A 15,512-nucleotide genomic window follows, 5' to 3' on the forward strand; every position below is an offset into this window, starting at 1 on the left:
GTCTTTTTAGGTAAGATAAGGACCAAGCGCGTAACAAAAACAAATAGTAGGGACCTTCCGAGTTAAAAAAATAAGTTAGGAACAAACGCGCAAATTACCCTAAACCATAGGGACCATTCGTGTAATTTACTCTTTTTTCTTCTTTTTCTCTCTCTATATATATATATACATATATATATATATATATATATAATTTTATTTTTATAGCTGATAACAAAAAAAGGTCAGGAAAAAAATAAAACCAAGAGAATAAAATTAAAATTAATGAAACCACAAAATAAAATTAATCATTAAAAAGAACTTGACACTTGTCATAGTAACTTAGCTCTTGAAAGTCCACTTCAATTGCGAATAGATTTTTACGGTGGTGGTCCATTTCTCTGCTTCAATTTTCATGTTCTTGTGATAATTTGTTATGCCTGCCGTCCCGACACGTGGCAAGTAGAGCTATTTGACTCCACGTAGAACTACCTGGATGAAACCATGTTCTCCTTCCTCACTTTTAAGTTTTGACCATCGCTCTCAATCCCTCCCCAATTTCTCCAAACAAATAAAAATCTGATAATCGCCACCGTTTCCTGCCGCCATGGTATCCAGGTTAGTTCGGATTACTAGTTAATTGCATCGATCAATCATTGTGCATGTGAGTTAAATCAAATTAATAGTACTGCATCATCATGCGCTGTGTTTAACTTTAATTTAGTAAATTTTGTATAGATGGATCAATGGTGGATTCCAGCAAGAAAAGAGTGACCCCAAGAAAGACGACGCCCTAGAACAATGTTTGGTATGCAGTCAATTCGGAATTCCGAATTTCCACTCCACGAGCTGCGATCCTACACATCAACCTGCATGGGAGGCTCTCGCCGGATCATCTTTAGTTCCGATCAAGGCCCGTCGTCAGTTTAAAGATCAAAACCGGAGGTCGTCAACGGAGGGATTCATCCCTCGCGTTTTGGATCCCCGTAGCGACAGAGTGATGTGGTGGAGTCGAGTATTTCTTTTTGCACGTTTCGCTGCATTGGCCGTAGATCCGTTCTTCTTTTTTGCACTGGCAGTGGCTGACGACGGTGATGGTGGTGGTGGGCCGTGTATATATATAGACGAAAGGGTAGTGAGAGCGGTGAGCATTGTACGAACTTGCGTCGACGCCATGCACCTGTGCCACGTGTGGCTTCAGTTCCGTTTGGCTTACGTGTCTAAGGAATCTTTGGTTGTTGGATGCGGGACGCTAGTGTGGGATGCACGTGATATCGTCTTTCATTACCTTCGATCCCTTACAGGATTTTGGTTAGATGCATTCGTCCTGTTACCAATCCCCCAGGTAAAATTTTTAAAACTAATGCATGTTTTTGTCGTGTTTTATCAAATTGTAACGATAGAAAACTTTTTTTTTTGTGGGAAAATCTTACCAACTACCAAGTTTGGTATCGGTTCTATTTATGTATTTTTTAAATTAGGAAAAAATGATTTGGGAGAGTAACTAGGTATCATTTTTGTTTGTATTTTGTTGTTTTATACATAATTTACTAGTGAGTTCTTAAATTATATTATATTCAAATAATACACTTCCCACCGGTTACGACCGGTTGTAGCGGATTAACACATAATTGGAATATATGTGTCATCTAGATGGTATATACAGGTGGCATATAAGATTGAGAAATTAACTTAAAGAGGGTAACTAAATGTATTTTTATTCATATTTGATTTTTTTACATCATTGGTCATCAAATACACTTATGACCAACAATAACCCTTATTGTTGGTTTTATCTCTTCAAATCGTATCATACAACCATTACATTCAAATCCTCACTAAATACGACAACCCCCAAACGTGATAATGGTCAAATTTTTATAATCGAATGGTAGTGTCATGTTTTTAGATGACACGACATGACACGATGTCGTGTTTTCTTTTACTAACACAAAAAACGACGTCATTAAAACACGAAAAGAAACGATCACGTGTCAATTTCATGCCGAAGTTTGAACACTCATACGACACAACCTCGTGCTTTTATACTTGACCGAAACACGACACGAATAGTAATTTGAATTTGAATTTCATCCCCATTTTTTTCTTGTTCATATCCGATCGTGTCGTGTTCCTATAATGTGTAAAAACACAAGGTCTTGTTGTGTGTGTTTCCAAACTTCAACCTGAAATTGACAAGATACTAACATGTATTTTTTGTGATTTTCGTGTTTGTTGGTCTGTAACGGTTGGGGGTCAACATATTTAGTGAGGGTTTAGTTGTATCGATTTTACTCTACGTTTTGAAAAAATGAAACCGACAATACGTGTTATTGCATGTCTTGAATGTATAATTTGAACATAAAATGAGAGTTTAATAGTTAAAAATATACAAAAAATAGGTCAAATGCAAACAAAATCAACAATTAGTTATCCTCTTAAGTCATTTCTCAATCTTATTATAAATGACATGTATATGCCAATTGAGTGTTAACCTAAAAGAATTTCATATTGATGTTCTTTAAAATCTAATGATATAAATTAGATTGAACTAAATTTTTGGATTTTGAAAATTATTTGATTCTTCTAACATCGAACTTGATAATTTTGTTTATTTTCTAACAAAACTTTTGCTTTAAAATATTATATATTTGTGATTGTGATTTAGAGCCGAAATAGTCACAATTTTCTTTAATTTTGTATTTTCTAATTAAAATATAAATTTTTCCGAAAAGAATATAAGGTTACAATTTTTTTAATTTGCTAGATCATGCATAACTAAAAAGATATTATGTTCTATAAATTAAAATTATGTTATAATTTTAATAAATAAAATAATTTTGTTTTAAAAAATACATTTAAAATTCAAAGAAGATGACTTCGAATACGGATGTATCAACTTAATAGTTAATAAGTTTTAAAAGTTTTAATTTGTTCTCGTGAGAATACATTAAGGGGGTGTTTGGGATTCTTTTTAAGGTGAAAAGTTATTTTTGTAAAAAAACTTTTTAAATTTTTTTTTTCCAAAAGATATTGTTTAAAAAGTGTTTGTGTTTCTTTTTCTTTTCCAATCTCAAAAGTTCACAAAAAGTTATGAATGTGTAACTTTTGCAAATGCCACTATTTGTATTTTTATAAAAGTTGTTTTTAAAAGTACATTAAGCCTTATCAAACAACTTTTAGATTTTTTTTTAACTTTTTGAAAAAATTAAAAATAAAAAACTAAACACCCCTGATAAAAAAGTTAAAAATAAAAAATGTTTTAAAAGGAAAAACAAACACCCTCTAATATTATAATTACTACAACAAATGACATTATACATTTATTTGATGTTTGAATATTTCCAAAACACTGAAACAAAGCTTAAACTTTGCTATTATTTAGTAAAAAAATTCAGTCTATTTTTCACTCTATATCTATCAAGTCAACTCTAAAACAACAAAAATAATATTTTTGAATAATAGAACAAAAAAAAAAAAAACGAAATTTCATTACAATGGAACTAATTTTAAAGTTAAGGTTAAGCTTTTAAAAAAAACAAAAACAAAAACAAAAATAGAGTTCCTAAATGGAACAAGTGTGAGCTTAGCAAGACAAATTTTCATTCAAATGCTTTTTATTCGTCCACTCAAAAATAAATATGTTTTGATTTTTATGCTCTCATCATAATTCTTTCTCTTCATTAATTAAATCGAAAGATATACAAGTGGAAACACATTTTTTTTAAGTTGATGAATCAAAAAAGATAAGTTGAAATATCGCCTTCCATTCAAATTAGATATTAACTTGTTAATTGCTCATTTATTTGGTAACTAAGTGTCTTATTTTATAATAAACCTTTAAGTGTATCATTATATAAATAATTGCTCATTTATTTTGTAATTTATGTGAATAAATCAATTTCTTAAGTGGAAAAATCACTGGAAAAATTATAATAGATTTACAATTTGCTCAAGATTTACAATTTGCTCAAGATTGATATGGTGAGTTACAATTATATGCAGTTAACATTTATATCTTCTTATATCAATTTTGTATGTATTATATGTATACGTAGCTATCAGATATTTAATGAAAACAAATAGATATATACAAGTCTTTTGATTATCTTATACTTCAATTTCACACATACATAAATTTTTCTTCCAATTTGCGTGGTCAATCTACTCTAGTAAATAAAGATTTTTTTTGTCACTTATTATACTCTCATTCAATTTGTCAAATGCCATTTTATAGTTATTTTGATTTATTTTTCCATATGTCATTTTATGATTTTTTCTATTTTATTAAATTTCACATAATATTTAATATAATAATTAAAATAAATATAATAATAAATGAATAATAATTTTATTAATGAATTTACCTTTTAATTACAAAATTCCTAAAATTAAAGCTTATTAATTTCTTTTGTTTATTTATTTAAATTATTTGTTTAAATTTAAAAGATAAAAAACATTTTCATTATAATAATTCATTATTTTTCTTATTTTATTATAAATTCAAAATTCTCAAATATTTTGATCTTTATATTTAACATTTTTTTTTTAAATTAACTCATGTAATACATGAGTCTCACAACTAGTGGTATATAAAACAAAATAGTGTATATGAAACATGATCTCATAATCATATTATATATTTTATAGATCTATCATTCTCACAACTAGTGGTATATAAAACAAAATCGTGTATATGAAACATGATCTCATAATCATATTATATATTTTATAGCTCTATCATTCTGGCAATGAGTTACATAACTCGTAGCTTATACATACCTTATAGTTAGACATTGTATGAGTAGAGTACCCGTGGTACATGGCTCGACTAATGTGCGTACATGTAGTATTTGACATGTTATGGTTGCTAGGTGGCATATTTATGGGTACTACCAAGATTCCTAATAGAAGAGAAGGTATCGACCATAATGATACTTGTACAACTCATTTTCTTGTTCCAATACATCCCTAAAGTTTGGCATGGCTACATCTTAATGTATCGTATGCGGCTTGTCAACGGGTACATCTTTGGGTCAATCTGGTTTCGTGTAGGCCTCAGTTTCATGGCTTACTACCTTGGTTTTCATGTAAGTTTGTTTATATTCTTTCCTTAATTTCTTCTTATTAAAAGTCAAAACAAAAACACATTTTGCCCCTTATGCTAAAACACTTTTGATTTCTTTGACTTGACAACTCAGTCATCAGGAGGATATTGGTATGCACTAGCCATACAACGTGTTGTTTTATGCCTAACTAAACAATGTGATGCTAGCAAGAAATGTAGTACCCTCTTTCTATCGTGCTCAAGTAATCCCAAGTCTAGAAGTAGAAGCTCCATGTGCTTAGATGAGGACGGGTCTTTTCCTTATGGAATCTATCAGTTTGCGATTCCTGTAATTTCAATTGATTCTGTCGCCTCAAGGATCTCATACAGTGAGTTATGGGGTATAACTTCTTTCAGGCAAGAAAACTTGAACAAAAGATGCCCTCACTCTTATAATATTCCATTGCTTTGGTAATTAATGACCCATGCACACATCTATATATCTGCAGCACTATGGGCAATATTCTTGAGCCTACCAGTGAGATCTTGGAGGTGATTTTGTCATGTTATATGGTGCTTGTTGGGCTACTTCTTTTCACTGTGCTAGTTGCAACTATTCAGGTGATTTTGATTAACTAACTCTTGGAATTGTTTCAATTCAACATAAGGCATAATTATAAGCTAGTTGAATCTTGTCAGGTATTCTTGTATGCACTTGCGGGAAGGACTACTAGAGCACAAATAACACTTAGAGACATGGAATGGTGGATGAAACGAAGACAATTGCCTTCTGCTTTGAGAAAAAGAGTTCGCCATTTTGAGAATCAAAGGTGGTCATTTATGGGAGGTCAAGATGATATGGACATGATCCAAGATCTGCCTGAAGGACTTAGACGAGATATCAAACGTTATCTTTGCTTGGACCTCATAAAAAAGGTAATCTAATTAAACTGTAAACACTATAATTATAAATTATAAATTATATAACTTTTGTGGTCAAACTTGTAACTAACTTATACAAATTTCAGGCACCATTTTTCAACTTCATGGATGATGTAATTCTTGACAATATTTGTGATCGAGTTACATATTTCGTCTACTCAAAGGGCGAAAAGGTTTCCTCACACAAACCCAACATCCAAAAATAAAAACTTTTAATTTGTTTTTAACAGGTTTTTCAGTTACCGCACGAACGTGTAATATATATATATATATATATATATATATATATATATATATATATATATATATATATATATATATATATATATAGTTGACTAACAAACATTCATATCAACAATCATGGCATGCAGATTATCAGAGAAGGAGATCCTGTGGAGAGAATGGTGTTTATAGTTGATGGAAAAGTAAAAAGAACCCAATTACTAAGTCGAGGGATGGTTGCAACAAGCACATTAGAACCAGGGAGTTTCTTTGGAGATGAGCTACTTTCATGGTGCCTTCGTGTTCCATTTATAGACCGTTTTCCTGCTGCAACTGCTACATTCACGTGTGTCAAGCCAACAGAAGCATTTGCACTAGATGCTAAACATCTAAGGTACATCACTAATCATTTTCGTTACAATTTTGTTAATGAAAAAATGAAGCGAAGGGCAAGGTACTATTCATCAAACTGGAGAACATGGGCTGCTGTTAATATACAAATTGCATGGCGCCATTATGTTTCAAGAACAAGGAGGGGGACATTGAACCATGGTTCGAGGAATAATGCCCGGCTTCAACATTATGCGGCTATGTTCATGTCGTTTAAGCCTCACGACCACCTTGAATGAAAAATAAAAAATGTATTTTGGTAGGATTGTTGTAAGATGTAGCTAACGTTTTATGTGTTATAAGAAGGTTTTATTGCATAAAATTTTGAGAAAAGAGCTTTATGTAGACACATTATTAATATCGGTTTTTGAAATCAAATCAAACGAAATCCCGTTCTCCTGTAGTCGATCTTGAAGGTCGGTTGGGCCAAAAATGATCCCGGGAGGAAAGACGCCGCCTTTTGGAAGATCTTGGCGCTGCTTCAAAAGGATCAGAGCACATTGAATTAGAGTGATGGGAGTTGTTAAATACCCAATTTCAGGGCCCATTACTCTCGTAATGATTTCTTTATCAGGCTTTGATGTCGCCTGAGAAGCAAGATTGGCGTCGCTGAAGCCATGGCCGATGAACCACATCTTGAAACTGGCGCTAGCGACTTCTTCCTCTGTGGGACCTTGCTTTCTGAACCCTCCGAAACTGAAAAAAGAGGGGAATTTCAACAGAAGCCACCTCCCGAATGAGAAGCTGCCCAGAAGCCCAATTGATATCCCGGTGGCGATGATTCCAATCATACCCAGAAGATTCTTGGTGGCAATCTTTACTCCGAAATGAGCAGGTTTTATTGTAGACCAAAAGGAGGAGCGTTTCTCTGCGTGTTTAGGATCCTCGTTGACTCCTTCAAGACCGTTTGGGTTTTCTGTAAGGATGGAAAGCGTTCTCCGGACAACGGTGGCGTCGGCTGATGGGAGTTTCACAGCCCAAAGTCCGATCTGTTTTTGGTGTTCTATGGTTGATCCTTTTGGAGGAGGAGGACCCGGGATCTGAGAGAACACAAGGCAGATTCGAACGAATCAAAAGTTCGATATAGTCGGAACTAATTCGGAATTTGAATTCAGCAGGAAAGATCACACAAAAATATGAATGTATCATACGAAACAAGCCGGAAATATAGCCTTACCGTAGGTCGAGCTCTTTTGGGCCTTGATCGTCGAAGCTCCGCCAGCTTATCAGCATTAGCCACTCCCAAAACCGCAGACTCAAAAGTCCCAAAATTACCTGCTATCTTTTTATCCGATTCAAGGGACAGGTAGGCTTCAACCCGATTGGGAGCTGCCGGCGAAACCCATTGCCTGGAATTGAACATCAACCCTATTTCTGCCGGAATCGAATCAAACCCACATGCCGAGATCACCAAACTACCTTTCTCCACCGCCTTCTCATGGTACACGGCTTCCATCCTCTCCATGAACTCCGGCTCACCTGAAATATCCAGGTAATCGCACCCCGCTTCAACACAGGCAGCGACGACGGGCTCACCGTAAAGGCGAAAAGGGCCAACACAATCGAGGACGAGCTTAGCTTGGGAAGCCATGCGGCGGAGAGAGGATGGATCAGATGTGTCGGCAATGAGGAGGGGGACTGTGGGGTGAGATGTGGCAGCCCATTTTAGGGTTTGGGAGAGTTTAGAAGTGTTCCGACCGGCTAGAGCGAGGGTTTTGAGAGGCGAATTCGGCGAATCAAGAAACTTGAGAGCTTCTCTGACAACATATTTGCCTGTGAAACCAGATGCTCCGAAGATGATGATGTCGTAAGTGGGCAGCTGAACTTCTGCCATATTTCTTACTTCTTTTGTGAGATTAATTAAGCAAAACGAAAACGGTTGATTGTTCTCAATCTAGATTGTCATGAAAGGGTGGAGTTACTGGAACAAATTATAGAATATAGAAGATGGTAGTTTATTGGTGCTGGAAATGTGTACCCAATTTTGAAGGTGATTTATGATGACCAAAAGTGGCGAAGAAATAGATGCTGCAGTTGCCCCCTTCTGTTGATGAAAAAAAGACGTCTGTGTAACTCCAACTAGAGCATCTTTAATGCCGGGCCTGATATATCAACACACCAACTCACCCAACATATAAAACATTTACTCTCATGGCCCGACCCACATCGGTTTATCTTTTTTTTCTTTATATATATATATATATATATATATATATATATATATATATATATATATATATATATATATATATATACACACACACACACTAGGGACATCTAAAGATCGTGCTAAGCACGACCCACGAGTGGTGTAAGGTTTTAGTTAAAGATAATATCGGAAAAAAAATCTAGTGAAAGTAGATTTCTATTATGGAAAAGAAAATTGAAATACATTGCCATCAGGTAAAAACTAAAATACATTGTCCATAATTTTCTTTTTTGAAAATACAGTGATGTAATATTAATAAATGACATGTCAAAGGGTTGTTTCCAAATTGAATAGTCTAAATGACATGTCAAAGTGTAGCATAATCATCACTACAAATCTTAATCAACCAGGCCATATTTACCTTTAATCCAACATCATTAAGTAGTAGTTTCTCTAGTGCTTCTCGTGATTACAACAAATTTTATTCAAAGCCCCTAACATGGTATTCAAAAACCAATTGATTTCTATTTCACTTTTATGGTTAACATAAAATCGCATGTAATTACAATAAATATATTCATAAATAAGTCCTATTTAAATTATTTCTTATTCACAAAAAAAAATAATGCAATCTTAAATATCAGGTAAAACTAAAACTCAAACAAAACAAATTTATTCCACATATTAAAAAATCACAAACCTTTTTTTATTAAAGCATTTATCTATATTATAATTTAAAATTGTCCAACCTAAGAAAAATGCACCAAAAAACTTGGCATATATTCGATTTGGAATGCCACAAAACAGAGCAAAATTCTTTTTTATCGGCTGTATAATAACAATCTTTGTAAGAAATTGCATAATGCAGATCATTACCTCTATAGCCACAAAAAGGTGGCCCCACCTTATAGTTTGTCACCTTGTAACTTCGTCTATAATAACTCAAAAAGTATATGAACTAAAGGTGTTAACAAATGATCTTGTCAGTTTTGTAGATAAAGTCATCAAGTATTCTACTCTTAAGACTTAAATTTACTCGAATAAATTTACTTTTGTACAGTATTATTTTTTAAACAAAGTATGTGATTGCAATTTATTTTCTTTAACATAATTTATATGTACTAAGTCGACAGAGAAAATTGAACAATTTCTACAATCTGGATATACTTCTCGTTCTTCGGTCATCGTTTTTGTTTGTACAGTATATTACTGCAAATGTTGAAAAAGAACATAAAACATCAGAAAATGTATTTTCAATTTTGGCAGGACAATAAAGATAAGTCTTCTTAAGTCTCTTCACATCAAATTTCATATTCTCATATCTTATTGGGTCATAAAGTTGTATCTATGCGATTATACTAAATATAAAAACATGCATATATCAAACTGTACATATCAGAAAACACTTTGCGGGGCATAAGAGCTGACCTTGCAACTAAAAAACTAAAATCGTCACTCTTCCAAAGTATATAACACAAAAAGCAACTTGAAATCTCGTAACCTAAGTAGGTTATGAGATTTAGTCGACTATCAGAAACCAATCCGTGTTTGTTGGATATCATAATGAAGTAAAAAAAAATCATATTTTCAATTATCACAATTATAAGCAGATTGGGCAACCGTAGCTTTTGTAACTTCATCAAAACAGTGAGCATCAAAATATTTAGGCTTACGGATACAATTGAACCGACTATTCTCAACATTAAACCAATCAATTGGTATAAAAAATACTCCCCAGATAATAGTTCAACAAAAGCCCCGACTTAACAAAATTGCATATTGTTTGTTGGTGAAAATATCCAAGAATCAACACAGACTCAAATTTAATATCGATATTGGCTTAGCTTGGGTGAAATCTTCAACCCATAAGATAAGGTTTTGATTTCTTACTAACAACCATTATATTAATAATATTCCAAAACTAAATAGAGATTAGAGAGGGAATTACGATCTGTATTTTTAGAGATTAAAGACCTTTTTTTTTAAAGAGCCAAAGCTCAGCAAACAGAGATTAAAGACCTTACATGTGCATGAGCATGTATTTCTGGTTCACTGGTATCCGTTCCTATATAGGAAATAGCATAATTTTGAGGATAATGATCCAAGTAAATAGCTAATTAAAGAAAAACATATTCAATTTTGAGGATAATCATGTGAAATCAAACACATGCAGGTTGTAACAATAACATAAATATACAAAAAAAAAAAAGGGTCAAAATACAACTTACAGAATATTGCATGGATAAACAGTGAACAAAAATTGAACTTACAGTTTACATCCATTAACACAATTTGTAGTTATCACAATTCCAAAACCTACTACTGAAACAATTTCTTACCAGTGGTAGACTCGTCTCTCTCTAATTTGCTTTTAATATGAAACCATAGATTGTCAAAAGAGATTCCAAAACTAAAATCAATATAAAAATGAGAACCAGTAAATCTAGGCAATCAAAATCAGAACGCGTAAATGTAGGAAATAAAAATTGACCTTCAATATATCAAAGGGAGAGTTGTAAATTGGAAAAAAAGTTGATGCATTTACCTTATAATTGTGTGGTGTTCCAATCCTCAACAAAACCTAGATGGTTGGACGAAGATGTAGGTATAGATTTAAATTTGGATTAATGGCTTAACTAAGAGACAAGGTTTGCAGAGAGCGAAATGAAGAACTGAAAATAAGGAGCAGTCATACCATCCAAAGAAAGCCAGGGAAGATAAGAGCGCCAAAGTGAAGGTCCGAGATGGATTATCAGTTATCAAAACCTAAATTAGAATATGGGGAGCAAACAGTTCATAGAAAACCGGTGGTATGGAGTTAGGGCATCAATATGAAACAACGATTATGCTTCTTATCTGCAAAGAAACCCATCAATTGCTCGATTATAGAGGAGCGGTGGCGAAACGGGCAAATGTCGATATATTGGGTTGATGGGTAGAGAGAGGTGATGGAGGTAGTGTATTGAGAAAGTAAGGAAGCATTAGAGGAAAGTAATCATTGGAGGAGGTGAATGGAAGCGTGGAGGTGAAGAGATTACTTTTCAAACGGTGGCACATTGTCCCATTTAGTGGAATTTAGTGGAATCATGAGTGATGAACCATATTGTCTATCCATTAGGACCCGACCCATCAAAAGGCTGCTTAAAATCAAGAAAAAACAGCCGAAAATCCAAGAAAAATCCAAAAAAATCCCATACTTATTCTACATTGATCAACCTTTCCTATTTTGCTCGATTTCTAAAGCATAGGGTTTCTTTATATATATATATATATATATATATATATATATATATATATATATATATATATATATATATATATATATATATACACACTAGACGTTTGCCCGCGCAAATCGGCGGCGACGAATAGTTTCTTTCAAGCAGTTAGTTCCATTCGGAGACATGTTATATTTTGTAAGAACACCGGTTTCATAAAAATAAAAAGTGCAATGCCAAAACCAAAAAATATTGTGGTGGTGGATTCCATGGAGGAAAATTAGATGAAGATTTGAATTAGTCTTCAGTCAACTATATTTTATGCAAAAAATTAGGGAACTCCAATTTGAATTGGCTTTTAAATTTTAAACGTTTTGTCGAAAAGAAGTGTTTCAGATTTCGAATGCACCAGATACCAGAAAAGAGATATTTTAGGAGTACAAGTTGGGTCAAAATTGATGAAAATACTAATTCAATCCCTAAAAATAAGGAAATACTAATTTAAATGTGTTTTTAATACTTGTATCAATAGCATTATCATTTCTAATATATATATTATAATATTATTATATTAATAATTGGTTGTATTTTAAGTTTAAAGACTTAAACATCTTAAAAAAAATATTATTATTATATTGATTCTATTTATAGAAATAGTAAGATTTCTTTTATAAGGTAATCTATATATATATATATATATATATATATATATATATATATATATATATATATATATATATATATATATATATAGACACAAACACACACACACAAATCGTTTACCCGCGCCAAGCGATGAATGTAAATAGTTTTTCAAAAAAATAGTTTCTACACCCGTTTACCTTACACATGTAATCTATGCAGTCTAATCTATCGAAACTATTAGTTTTATTTCGACGAATATAACCGTATACCCGCGACAAGCGACGAGTGTAAATAGTTTTAAAAAAAATAGTTTCTACACCCGTTTACCTTACACATGTAATCTATGCAGTCTAATCTATCGAAGCTATTAGTTTTATTTCGGTGAATATTTTTGTTTCAGTGATTACAGTTTGCGTGGGGAATTATGTGAACAATTTATATGCAATATTGTGATACCCATGCGATACGGTGACAAGACAAGTGATTAATAAAATTGCAACATACGTAATGGATGTGCTTATAACATATGAATCTGAAAAACATATGAATGTACTCATGTGTTGGCTACCAAACCATTTTTTTGTTTCCTTTAGGATTCAAGAACCGAATGGGACAATCTTTTATGTATGTATATTTAATTATTGATTTTTTGTTAATCAATTTGATAAAAATAAAAATTGTAAATGTTTGGAGAAGAAATCAACAAAATAATGAATAAAGACATAATCATGTGGGAATGAAAAACATAAATTTCGTTAAAGTGACTTTCCGAAAAAACCTAAGGTCAAATCCATAAAAGCCACTATGACTTGGTTTAACTATTGAAACCACTACACCCTTTTCGTTGAAGACACCGGCTATTTTTTTCTTCAAAAAATCATTTTAAGTGTTTCCTAGTATTAAATTGGAAAAGTGGTAACTTTGGTTGTCAAGGTGGTAATTTTTGTTGTCCATCTAGCATTTTTTGTTGTCAAATTAGTCTAAAAGTGGTCCAGTTAAATATTCATTTTTCGTCAAATTAATAAGAAAGTGATTAAGTTATATGTTAAATTTTATGTCAAAATAATTATTCTTTGTTGTCAAAAAGCTAAATGTTTTTTATAGTGGTATTATAAACAAATGAAACTTTATATCATAAAATGTTAGCAAATATAACACAGATTGTCCAAACCTTGTTATAATATGAGTGTCCAAGGTTATTTCAAGAATGTGCCCTTGTTGAGCTAGAAGTGTATATTCAAACCATTTTTTTAATCGACAAAAAAAAATCCAAAACGGTTTTTGAGAACAGGTTTTTCCAAAACATGTTAGTTTATAACCAAATCACCGGTTAGTAATAGGTTTGAATATATATATATATATATATATATATATATATATATATATATATATATATATATATATATATATATATATATATATATATATATATATATATATATATAAAGTTTTTATACTATAACCGAACTGGAATATTTTTTTATCGAAAAAACTGGTTTTTAAATCAGTTTCAATTAAAAAAAAACCCAAAAACCAAAACTAATCTAGAAAAAACATGTTAGAAAATCGAATCGTTTTAAAAGAAAAAATAAAAAAAAACAAACAAAAAAAAAAAACCGATAAATGTGCATCTCTAGTTGCAGCAAGGAGCATTTCAGTAAATTAGGGTTGAATTACTATTCTATATGATCAGGTATCATTACAACTCGTATTTTGTAGAAAATAACACATAAATGACATACAAGTAATTAAGTCATATTTGATTGTTTTATGTATAATATTATTAACCAACTTGTATTTGGTAGAAAATAACACATAAATGACATACAAGTAATTAAGTCATATTTGATTGTTTTATGTATAATATTATTAACCAGATAAAAGAGTAATACATTATGATGTAGATAGTCTAAGCTTTTGTATCTTTTCAATTGCTCCTGTAATTGTAATACACGTAGCTAAAAGAAAGATATACAATGTATTCACAAATTTATAATATTTCTTCTACCAACTAATAGGTATGACACCCACCGATCAATTTGTTGCTGATTTTCGTAAAACTTTTCAATTTACAGTCAATTATACATAGGTCAATTTGAAAATTATTGATCATATATACATATATTAGATCACACTTATATAGAGAGACCAAATAACACACAAACTCTAATATTGGATTTGGGCCAATTTACTATAATTTAGTTGAGATTTTGAAGTACAACGCTATAATAGGAAGAAACAAAAAGCATGGTACCAAAATATATAAACAAACAAATGTACATTGATATATCTTGTAATTAACCCTTTTTATTTAAAAAAAAGTAAAATGTCAAAATATACAAACCCACTAAATTACAATGCTACGATTGGTACTTCCTCAACTAAATGTACCATATCTTCAATATAATGCTTGAAAATCATACTTTTTCCCCAACTAAAAATCAAGTGATTTTAAAACACACCTTTACCTATATGGGTTTACAATTTTACATTCAACTCATTTGTTCCTTATGAACTGGTTCATGCCACCACTCATTCTACATTCCTCAAAACTCATACGTGCATACAAAAACATAAATTAATACCAATTTCAGTAAACTTTTAATGATATGTCTCATGGAAATGTGCAAATAAATGATTATACATAGAATATTTAAAGTGAACAAAATTACCACACCACCAGTATTCAAAACTGGAACTTTTACAGACCAAAAAGTATAAATGAGATGTGGGGTCGGGTCAATTTAGCAATAGGCTAAGAACAGAGCCAGGTTGCCAGATCAGGAAGGATCAAATACCGTTCTATTGTCTATTGTCGATGTCTTTTCCTGTCATTAGCAATACATGTCAATAATGGATGCATTAAACATACATATGGAACATTTGGGAAGTATGTTGATTAATTTTAGCAATAACAAAT

General features: G+C 31.8%; 2 protein-coding genes across 5 annotated transcripts; one reads left to right on the forward strand and one right to left on the reverse strand.

Annotated features, from left to right (window-relative positions):
- Window positions 1-586: 586 nt before the first annotated feature.
- LOC145030256 (cyclic nucleotide-gated ion channel 2-like) lies at window positions 587-6,834 on the forward strand. The gene is made up of 8 exons (XM_078978652.1): window positions 587-597; window positions 712-1,324; window positions 4,854-5,069; window positions 5,181-5,443; window positions 5,536-5,647; window positions 5,726-5,962; window positions 6,055-6,141; window positions 6,340-6,834. Exons 1-8 carry the CDS (start codon window positions 587-589, stop codon window positions 6,817-6,819), a joined length of 2,019 nt encoding a protein of 672 aa, XP_078834778.1. The 3' UTR covers window positions 6,820-6,834.
- Window positions 6,835-6,867: 33 nt separating this feature from the next.
- LOC145032158 (putative mitochondrial saccharopine dehydrogenase-like oxidoreductase At5g39410) lies at window positions 6,868-11,774 on the reverse strand. Of its 4 annotated transcripts, none has more exons than XM_078980868.1 (7): window positions 11,425-11,774; window positions 11,275-11,310; window positions 11,069-11,139; window positions 10,754-10,794; window positions 8,559-8,682; window positions 7,758-8,474; window positions 6,868-7,620 (listed from the first exon to the last, which is right to left on the reverse strand). In XM_078980868.1, exons 4-7 carry the CDS (start codon window positions 10,765-10,767, stop codon window positions 6,919-6,921), a joined length of 1,557 nt encoding a protein of 518 aa, XP_078836994.1. In that variant the 5' UTR covers window positions 10,768-10,794; window positions 11,069-11,139; window positions 11,275-11,310; window positions 11,425-11,774; the 3' UTR covers window positions 6,868-6,918. The 4 variants fall into 4 exon arrangements, with proteins under 4 accessions (XP_078836994.1, XP_078836996.1, XP_078836993.1 ...); XM_078980870.1 differs by adding an exon at window positions 9,606-9,938 and having other exon boundaries at window positions 11,275-11,772; XM_078980867.1 differs by lacking the exon at window positions 11,069-11,139.
- Between the last annotated feature and the right edge of the window lie 3,738 nt (window positions 11,775-15,512).

The sequence above is a fragment of the Lactuca saligna genome, chromosome 2, assembly GCF_052625555.1.
Source record: "Lactuca saligna cultivar CGN05327 chromosome 2, ASM5262555v1, whole genome shotgun sequence".
In the NCBI taxonomy this organism is placed as follows: domain Eukaryota; kingdom Viridiplantae; phylum Streptophyta; class Magnoliopsida; order Asterales; family Asteraceae; genus Lactuca; species Lactuca saligna.